A 10725-nucleotide genomic window follows, 5' to 3' on the forward strand; every position below is an offset into this window, starting at 1 on the left:
TGTACATTTTAATAAAGTATAAAAAATGTAAATTATTTTCTAATTGAATATGATCATTTATCGTCTTCAATGGAATCATATTGTAACAAAATAATAAATAACATATCTTGATACACAATTTAGCCATTTAAATGAATAATAGCAAACATATACTATAACACACATTTCTCATATGGTCTGATGAGAAGTATTTTAAAGAAATATCACTTTGGATTGTAGTTTAACTTGCGTAGGAATGTACAAAAATAGGCTTTACCATGTGGTTACTTCATATACACTTTTCACTTATTCAATTACCAGAAATGCTATATGCTATATAAACCTTTTTTTAAAGATTTTTGGAGGGAAATCCATCTATAGTACAAGTAGGGGAGGCGCACACACACTATGCTGCATGGGAGTTGTCTGAACGTTTGTGTGTGTTATCTCCTCAGGTGAGTAGGGTCAGGTTAACTGTTGCTCTTGAGCCAGTCAGCTGATCTCACATAATGAGCAGGTAGAGGTCTGAGGTCACCGGATCTTCATGAGACATGCAATGTGAGTGAGATATAGTAAGGCCATTACAAATTGTATCTAATCTAATGTCTTATTTCTTTATCTATAGTGTCAGTCTTGCAATACAATCAAACATCTGTCCTTGTTCTGATATTTAAAGAGTTCATTACGTCTTTCTTTGGTCTCAAAATGTTCACGAAATACCAGAGGCTACAGAGAGAGGTTGTAGATTTGGTGTTTTTGTAAGGAGTAACACGTAGTAGGTATGCGTGAGCTGCCTACTACGTGATGCTCTTTGTAAACTTGCAGTCAGTGACCTGCTGGTGAACTCCCAGAAGTCACACTTTGATCGTAGCTGGGTAATGCTTGGGGTGTAATGTAGGTCATGTTTTATTGAACAAGACGGCTTATTAGTCTGTTAAATGTCCACATGAACGAAAATAACCCAATCAGTCAAAGCTGTTTTGTGTTTTTGAGTGGTAACGGACTATCCTGTAACAGAACGGTCACAGGTTTCATCTTGAAGGCATCAACTTGGAGTCCATGAACAGCAGACATTGTAATTGAAAACAGTAATTGTTCCCTAAAGAGGCATGTACTCTAATCAATACACTCTGTTGTCATAATACTGTGTGTGTGTGTGTGTGTGTGTGTGTGTGTGTGTGTGTGTGTGTGTGTGTGTGTGTGTGTGTGTGTGTGTGTGTGTGTGTGTGTGTGTGTGTGTGTGTGTGTGTGTGTGTGTGTGTGTGTGTGTGTGTGTGTGTGTGTGTGTGTGTGTGTTCCATTAGATTGATATACAAAAATACCAGGGCAATAGAGTGAAATTTGAGACAGTTTTAATCACTTTATTGTCAAGTGTTATGCAGGCAAAGCATATTTTTTCTGCTCAAGGTTGTCCTTTTTTTATAGACATAACACGATTGTACAAACCAGTTTGAAAAATATCAATAAACTGGGGCCTTTGAGGCTAACCTGGCAAAAAACCCATTATCAAATGTCATGGAGACGAAGAAACATCTTTTAGAAAAAGATTTACAAATGAGATGTCACTACAAAATATCAAAGAAAAAAGTTGGTTGTCACACAAAATATTACCAAAAACATCTAAATCTGTTTGGTATCAACCTTTTCAACTTTAAACAATAGTAACTTTTTTGCTTACTTCTTCTTTTGTTATATATTTTTCTCCAAAAACAAGTTATGGCGCAAAGAGAAGAAGAAATAAAACGGCAATGGTCAGACGTAGAAAAAGAAAACAGAAGCACAAAGAGTAAAGAAGAGAGAAGCAGCACTACGGCAAAAAACTCAAACATGCTGTACACAACCTCAGAATCAACGCACACAAATACAAGTCCAGCAAAAGGCAAATAGTACAAATCAAGGATAAATAATAAATTAGCCGTACACAGTGGGGTCCTGTGTATTAACATACTTTAAGGGGACTTTTTAAAACAAGATAAATTCTATAAAATTATATGATTTTTTTTAATTTAAAAATAATGTACGCACTGAACTAACACCACCAGAAAACATTTCATAATATCCACATAGCTAAATAGCCTGACCCACCCACAGCTGTCCTCACTCTGTCTCATCTTAGCTCTCTGTGCTGTGGTGCCCTCTCCATGTCACCCTTTAAAAATGCAAGAGGCTCCCCCGGCTAACGCTGAGATTCCTTCTGTACAACAGCTTGTGTTAAGGCAATTGTGGTACATCGGTCAGGGTAAGAGGGTTTGTCACCAGAGCACAGAAAGCAAAAAGCAACATCAGTGATGGTGCTGCTGTCCAACAAAAATGTACCATCTGATGGTCGCTTATCATATAAAAATTACTGTGATGGCAAAGCCACCCAGTGGTGTCTGCAGAGTAACACTCTTTGTTCGGACGACAGCACTGCTTTCGGATGTTCTCACTAATTGTATTAACAGAGAAAACTTCCCCTGACAATGTAAACATGGTTTCACTAGGATTGTCATTAAAGTATTGCTTTCACTAGACAAACAAAGTTGTAGAAAGCTAGATTGTTTTTAATCTATAGAGCTTTTTTTTCCTCATGGCCACGGCGCCTCGATAGGAATGCATTTTTTATAAACATTTTTATATGTGTGCTTTTTTTCTACTCTTTTTTTTTTTTTATTCCCTCTCTTCTACAATAACAGTTTATCCGTTGACTGGTCTCAAAGGAATCAATACCTGAACCTGATCAGAGGACTAAACCTGAACCATGAAAAAGAAACTCAAATTAGGTAGATCCTCTGGGTGACAGCGTGGGAATTCAGACGCACGCTCATTCATACGGATCACACACACACACACACACACACGCGCCCACCCTCCCAAGACTACCCTATCACTGCTCTGCAACAGTCCTGTACCATGATTGACCCTCAGCACTGTCTGACAGGTATGAAACAGGAACACAACCTTGTGCATAGAGTTCAATTCTGTTGCGATTAAGAAACTGTCTCTCGTTGTTTTTTAAGATTCTGCAGGTCCCCTTGTCTTGTGCTAATCTAGACATTTCTTGCATTCCTTTCCCCACAGTGAATGGAATTATTTTAGATTTACTCTATAAATGCCAAACTAACTTTCATATGTTTAGGCTACATTTCTGTTATTATATGTCTGTTATTTTTAAATTGTAATGTTTTATATTTATTTGTTTCTGTTAATTGCGTAATCCTGTCGCTTTTACTCCCTTTTTCATGAGAATATTTTTTAAATTTTGTAAAAAGAAAAAGTAGCCACCCCTAAAGTCTCTGCAAAGACTCCCAAAAAAACAGGAAGTCAGCCTTCAGCAAAGCAACAGGAGTCTGTTGCTTATTCAAACTCCCCCTCTTCCACCTCCTCTTCCTCCATGTGATTAGAGGTGGTGGGTGTAGCGGGGTCAGAGTCACGAGAGAGGGTCGCCACAATCTGAGGAGAGGCGTCCAGGTCTTCAGGGGCATCATCCTCCATGTCATCAGTGGTGATGATGGCCACCGCAGCTCCGCCCTTCTTGTTCTGGTGGGTCTTAATGTGCTTGGAGAGGTGGTCGCTGCGCATGAAACGCTTGGAGCATTCTGGACACTCGAAACGCTTTTCCCCTAGGGACAAAAAACAAAGAATTAGAGAAAATCTAATCAAGAAAGGACCCTAGGTTTTCTACGTAACTCCCTAGTTGTTGACTGCTCTAGTTGGAACCTTCTCTCCAAAAAGTAAGTTGTCGTAAAACAGTTGGAATTGTTTTATTACTGGTGGAACAATATTGGTTTTTCGAATACATATTGGTATCTTTTAACATCTTACAATCCACCAAATAAAACCCTTCACTAAATAAATGCCCACAGGTATAAAAAAAGAGGACATTTTGTAAATAAAAACTCATTAATGCCAAACATTTTTAGTGTGCACAGCATTTATCAGCAGATTGCAGTATCTTCATGTTTTAACCCTTGGATGCACGAGTGACGGGACCCTACACTCTTCCATAAGTGGGTCAAAAAGGACCCGTATTAGTATAATATGTGTTTTTATGTCATTTTGGTTAAGAAAAACCACTTGTATAATATTTAGGATTATATTTTGGTTCACACAAGAAATATTTTATATTTAATTTTTCACTATTTAGAATTTCTTTTTAAATCTTGAAAAAAAAAAAGAAATTCCACAGAAAATGCATGCGGGTCATTTTTGACCCACTTATGGAAGCAGGGTAGTAATACAAAAACTACAATTTCTTAAAATGTAAATTAGAAATTTGAAAGGCATGATATCCAAAACATGTTTTTTGAGGAATAGCCGGAATATGAAATGATAAAAAAAATGTAATTACAAAGATACTCTAAGAAAACCACCTCACCGGGTCAAAAAATACCCACTTATGCATCTAAGGGTTAAAAAGACAACACATTCTTATCTTACATTGATAAAAGTGACCTTCCCTAGTGATGGCTCATTGAAAAATGCAAATAAATAATCATCCATGTTAGCGTAGTCTACAGCTAAAGCCAATTAATTCAGAATGACTTAAGTTGCTCTACCACCATTGATTAGTGGGCAAAAGTAATCACACGTTTGTTATAAGTAACAATTATGTATAAGGATATGTACTGGATTCCAATTTGCTAAAATGTTATCAACGCCAAATCCTTCCAGCGTCGCATGTTAACCCACATCACCGGCCCTCATCTCTATGTGTATTTTCTCCACCTGTGTGTGTTCTCCGGTGTCTCTGCAGCTCGTCGCTCCTGGTGAACCTCTTGCCACAGAAGATCCAGTTACAGACGAACGGCCTCTCTCCGGTGTGCCAGCGCAGATGGGCCCTCAGGTGGGACGTCTTTCCATACACCTTCGCGCAGCCCTCCATGTGGCAGATGTGCTGCTTCTTCTTTGTGGGGTCCCCGCTGTTCCTACAACACACATGCTGATTAATTTGCATCACAGCTGACCTGCACTGTGCCCTTAAGGGTTTCAATTGTACAGTACACAAGCTCTGATTGATAAACTTACATCTCTTGAGTGAATTAGCGTGAGCGTGAATATTCTCAGTGCTAGCTCCTCATTATAAAGTGAAGTGCTGAGTGGTGAAGGGTCGGATCTCTCACTTTAGGTAATGAGCTACACTGTGTTCTGACCATCTGTCAAACCAGTTATCCCATCATGACATGACAGTCGTCACCAACTTTGGGATATGCATTGAAAATATGCAAACAATCACAGTTTTTCTAACTGTAGGGGCTTAGTGGGGTCTATAGGTGGGGGGGAAATCTTAAATAATTTGTCCAACGCCAGTTTTCTTGTGAATGACTAAAAGAGCTAGATTCAAATATGTGTTTTAGACTTGTTTATCTCTTTTTAAGGAATACACACCACTTGTAAATCGCTATTCGACCGATGTTTAACACCACCTATGTCTTTGCAACGTGTCCATACCTTCCCTCTCCATCCCTGCAGTTCGGACAGGAGCAGGCAACACGGCGAAGCCTCTTGCTGGGCAGGCCCTCCTGGTCAGAAGAGCTTTGGACCGAGCCCAGCTGGTCTGGACTCATCGATGACCCCGATGCCACGTTCCCAACAGCAACCGTTACTGGAGACGACTGAACTTTTACCCCGTCCTGACCCTGTGGTTGACCTGAAAGGTGATTTAAAGAGGCAAAATGTTATATTGACCCTGGGGTGGACTGAAGAAACTTAAAAATACAAGATCCCAAACAGTCTGTAGTTAGGGCCAGCAGGACACCCCGTTATAACTCAACTTTCAATGGTATATGTACCGCACAACTGGAGATTGGCATGTTGAAACAGGAAAGCCTTATACGTATTTTCTCAATAACTAATGCCTAAACCAACACATTGTTTCTAAATCTGAGACTTTGGACATCCACTTAGGCCAAGTTTGGAAAAAGGCTTCCCCTCAACATGGCTTATTTAAATTGTTTATTTATCACACTCAACAATTGAACCAACATAGCCTAATATTGCTGTTTAACATTACTATCAACTAAATACAACATTTCTAACTAATTGTTGACTCTTAGAAAGTATAATGCTGTAAGATGTCCTTATTCTCCCTTTTATATCATATTTAAGTGAATAGGTTTTTGGTTTTGGACTGACAAATAAAGAAATGTAAAGACATCACCTTGGACATTTTTCACTATATTCGGATATTTGATTGACTAAACAATTAATTAATTCATCTAGTAATGATCAGCAGATTAATAGATGATGTACATTATCATTATTAGCAGCCCTAGAAGTAATTAATAGAACACTGCTAAATCCCTATACATTCGTACAGTTACTGAGTGCGGCCTTACCCTGAAGACCAGTAATGGTGAGGGGAACACCCTGCACCTGAACCCCCGCCGGGCCCAGCCCCGCGATGCTGACAGTCTGTACCCCAGACCCTGGGTTGATCTGGGCTGCGCTCAGCGTCAGCGGTGCTCCACTCAGGGAGACCAGCCCTCCACTCCCCATTGCCGTCCCACCGGACATCGGGGCCAGTGTCAGCTGCTGTGGCATGGCCGTCCCCAGTCCACCCTGCAGGGAGACCCCGCCGGGCAGCTGCAGTGTCTGCCAGGTGATCTGCCCAGAGGGGGACAGGGTTGGAGTACGGATAAGGACCTGGGCAGAGTTCTGGAAGGCCTGGATGGGCTGCAGGGTTTGTCCTGGGGCCAGCTGGATGGTCTGAATGTGCTGCTGCTGCCCCTGGGCCTGACTCTGAGGCTGCAGCTGGATCTGCTGCACAAACTGGTGCCCCATCTGGCCCACGATCACTTGCTGAATGCTTCCTGCTGTATCTATCTGGTGCTGCAGCCCGTTGGCTTGGTTCTGGTTCTGAGAGTCTGCCTCATTGTTCTGCACTTGGGTGTCAGCTGGTCCACCCTCTGATCCCGTAGAAACCACTTGTATCACATCTGATGCGCCGTCACCCTCGGCCCCTGCTGTCGTGCCGGTTGAGGCTGTCAGGGGAGCTGCCCCAGACACTGCTGTTGTCACTAGCTGGTTACCATTGGCAATGGAGAATGTGCCATCTGCTGATTGGATGAGCTGCACAGCCCCACCTCCTCCAACATTATTTATCACAGGCAGAGCCAGGGTCATGCCACCTAGGTTTATGGGTACTGTGGTCATGACAGGAGTCTGGGATCCATGCAGAGTCTGCAGCTGCATGGGGAAAGACTGTGCTGGGCGGATCTGCAGCGGGACCGTCTGATTGGCTGTACTTGTCAGGATGGTTTGCTGGTTGGCTGGCTGGAGGATAGTCTGGGTCTGGCCTGGACTCTGGGTCTGGATGAGCTGGACCTGCTCCGCCAGAGCCCCGATGGAGGATGCTGAGCTGATATGGATCTGCTGCCCATCCGCCGTCTGCAGGTGAGGGATGACCTGATACTGGACCCCGCCGCCGGCATTTGGGAGGTTCTGAACCTGGATGATCTGGAACTGCTGCTGCTGATTGGCTGCAATGCTGTTGATCCCAGCTACTGCCTTCACCTTCCCAACAGGAAAGGAGAAGTGATACAGTTAACAACACAAACATTGGCAGACAAATAAAACAAACTCGCAAACCTTTCTGGATCATTCAAGGATCAAAGTGTATTATAATTCCCATAGTTGTTATACATTTTAATCCTTATATAATGCATGATCTATGTACTATCCTGAAGTGTATGCGTATTGCATTACAAACTTGCTTAAGATGATCATTGTTACCAAACATATATAATTGTATCTAAAATAACTTTGCCGTTTTATAGTATTATGATACTTCAACTTAAAAGTCATTATAGAAATACTTTATAATGTATTATAATATTGGTTATAAAGCAATATTAATGTCTATGAGTACTTAAACAGTGCTATAAGAAGATTCCAACCCATAATAAACATGTTTATAATCCATTTTTAGAAATAACTGTCATAGAAAGTGAAACCCACTGCTTCTCCCACTTCTCACCTTGCGTCCACCCGCTGAGCTTTCATTAGCCAAGGTAGTGGCCAACGTCACAGCAACAGGCTGATTGGTGTTCTCTTTGGCCATAGTGGGCGCTGCTGTGATGATCTGCCAGCCGTTCCCCGTGAATTGAGCCGGGACCAGCTCCAGCTGCTGGGGCACCAGGGCCTGACCTCCAGACGCGTCCAACACTATCTGACCCTGGAGCTGACCAGCCTGCAGCTGGAACTGACCTCCCTGGAGCTGGAACTGCTGGGCCCCCAACTGGGCCTGGGCCTGAGCCTGAGCCTGGGCCTGAGCCTGGGCCTGAGCCTGAGCCTGGGCCTGGGCCTGAGCCTGGGCCTGAGCCCCCTCCGTTACCCCCTGCCCTCCGATCTTACTGCAGGTGGCCGCTAGCAGGGCCAACGGAGAGGGCTGCGAGGAATCCTGGAGGAGAGAGGAACGGTTAAAGAGGAGTGGCGAGGGAAGGAGGAGAAGCTAGATGGGGTAAGACACAGGCGGAAACACACAGAGAGCTCACATACATACACAAACAAGAAAGCACAACATATGAGTAAAAAAAGCCAAAGGGAAAGGGTGAGCCGGTATAAAAGTAAAACACACAAGGAACAATTTGAAACAAAGATGAGGGAGAGAAAGAGTGAGGGGTGGGGGAAAACACGGTGCACCAAAAAGAAACACAAAAGCTGAGAGAAAGAGAGAGAGCTGTCAGTGGAAGTGGGCGGTATTACAGGAAGCGAGTGGGTGGGCGTGTGACAACCACATTTCTCTTTTCTCAGAACACTGGAAGAAAAAGCCGCCTTTTCTCTTTCACTCTCCTCCCTTTCAAAAGAACTAGGTCGCAAGCACATTTTTATGCTGTACATCTTGGAAACCGTCTAGAATCTATAACAAATACAGCAATGCTACAATGCTTTTCTTGCATGTCTCACACACAGAGATGTATTAAAGAATAACTGTCTGTCTTAAATGTATCTAAAAGGTATACGCAACCTATACAAATATGTGTTTAGCAATTATAGAACAATACCAACACTGCAGGTCTTTTAAAAAGTAAATCCACCTGAATTCAATTATTTTTTACCCTATTTCAAACGGACAACTCAAAGATAAAGTGGCTGAAGTGTGACAGCCATATAAGCCTATTCAAGAGTCTCTCAGCAGGGCTGCACAGAAGCAGGAAGTGGAATTCACCAGAGAAACGCCCCCAGTGTGTCTGGCTGGCTGGGAGGGAGGGAGTACATTTTGGCTTACAGGCAAGGCAAAAGTAATGAAGTATGATAAAGTCATATTTGTTTTCTGTACCTGAGATCCAGAACTTTTCCCCTTCTTTGATGCTTTCCCTCCTTCAGTTCCAGATGATTCCTTCTTGGAGTCTGTCAAAAAAAGAGAGTATAAATGTGAGAATATCTCCAGTTAAAATATCTGTACATTTCTAAATAGCACAGTATGGTCATGTAAACACTAAGTTGCCTCAACAAAAATCTGATCATAAATGCAGATGTAGTCAAAACAAAAGTGATCAATAAAGATAAACCAGTAACCTCATCATCAATATGAAAAGGGTCTCCTATCTGTCAGACAGAGAGAGAGAGGGGGGTGGAGACGGAGAGGGGGGAGGGTACCTACCACTCATAACGCATTAATATACCGAGAGAGAGAGAGGGTGTAGTTCACGGTAGAAGGCCGGCCGGGTACGGAGGCGGAGGACGGGCTATATGTTCGGCGCTGGGCCGTGTCGGATCTGCCCGTTTGACGAAACCACCCACCGGCCAGGAAGGGCGGTGCCAAGCGCAGGCACAATCAAACAGTCCCTAGATAACGGAGATAACGGAGAACACAGTGAACGTCACCGGCACCCTCGCAGCCACTCCGTATGTCTCTTTTACCGTAAAGCCAGTCCATATACGAACAAATTGGCGCTTGTCAGAATAATATCCACAGAGAAGTTGGCAGTGTGTGACCGTAGAGGCCCACCCACTTCCATTTAAGCATCAGGACAACACCCTCTCCGTTGCTCCTGCCTGTCGCCGCCGCTCCTCTCGCAGCACGACGCGGGGACGCCTCGTCTCCGTCCGTCGTGCACCGAAAACACACCGTCACCAGTGTTTGTATTTAACGCGTATTCTCCTTTTTTTCGTGCACAATTGGTTTTTTAAAGGGAAGATACTGTGAGATAGCTGTGGCTTTTGTGGGCGGACGCGCTCCTCCCATATATTCAGATTGGACGACGGGGCTCGGCGTGCGAGGGTCGAGATGGGAGTTGTATTTTGATGAAGCCTCGCCTTCTCGAGCTCGGTTAGGCTGTCGTGACTACAACTCCCAGAATGCATCGGTGCGTCAGTAGGGGCTGGCTGGAGGTAGTCATGTTGGTGTGAGAGCAAGGGGAAGGGCGGTGACTTCTGTGTAGTGGGGGTTGGGCGAACGGGAAAGGGAGGTGTGTGTGTGTGTGTGCGTGTGTGTGTGCGTGTGTGTGTGCGTGTGTGTGTGCGTGAGTGAGTGAGTGAGTGAGTGAGTGAGTGAGTGAGTGAGTGAGTGAGAGAATAAACCAACAAACCAACGTGCAGCTGACATGTTTTATTTAAGCCTAATATGGAAAGCTATTTGCATTACATTGAGGTCTTTACCCAAAGCGACTTACAATGTATGCAATAAACCCTAAATATTCAAGAAGAAAAGTGATGACATTTTCACTCAAAACAAGCAAGTCCATTGTAAGTGCTGGTGCATAAGTGAAACTCCTAAATACTAGAAAATATATATTTTTTTAAAATATATTTTTATAATGTATA

At 43.2% G+C, this 10725-nt stretch overlaps 1 protein-coding gene across 2 annotated transcripts; it reads right to left on the bottom strand.

The window, feature by feature from the left end:
• Nucleotides 1-1314: 1314 nt before the first annotated feature.
• On the bottom strand, nt 1315-10135 carry sp4 (sp4 transcription factor). Of its 2 annotated transcripts, none has more exons than XM_034094535.1 (7): nt 9563-10135; nt 9239-9309; nt 7937-8359; nt 6297-7473; nt 5410-5608; nt 4687-4880; nt 1315-3581 (listed from the first exon to the last, which is right to left on the bottom strand). In XM_034094535.1, exons 1-7 carry the CDS (start codon nt 9567-9569, stop codon nt 3316-3318), a joined length of 2337 nt encoding a protein of 778 aa, XP_033950426.1. In that variant the 5' UTR covers nt 9570-10135; the 3' UTR covers nt 1315-3315. The 2 variants fall into 2 exon arrangements, with proteins under 2 accessions (XP_033950426.1, XP_033950425.1); XM_034094534.1 differs by having other exon boundaries at nt 4687-4886.
• Nucleotides 10136-10725: the final 590 nt, after the last annotated feature.

The sequence above is a fragment of the Pseudochaenichthys georgianus genome, chromosome 11, assembly GCF_902827115.2.
Source record: "Pseudochaenichthys georgianus chromosome 11, fPseGeo1.2, whole genome shotgun sequence".
NCBI lineage: Eukaryota > Metazoa > Chordata > Actinopteri > Perciformes > Channichthyidae > Pseudochaenichthys > Pseudochaenichthys georgianus.

Bases quoted from the DNA above. Each gene is read 5' to 3' on its own strand.
- sp4 (XM_034094534.1), bottom strand. The intron at 7,474-7,936 runs GTGAGAAGTGGG...CCTGTTGGGAAG, and splicing joins GCTCAGCGGGTGGACGCAAG to GTGAAGGCAGTAGCTGGGAT. The intron at 4,887-5,409 runs GTATGGACACGT...TGTGTGTTGTAG, and splicing joins TGCAGGGATGGAGAGGGAAG to GAACAGCGGGGACCCCACAA.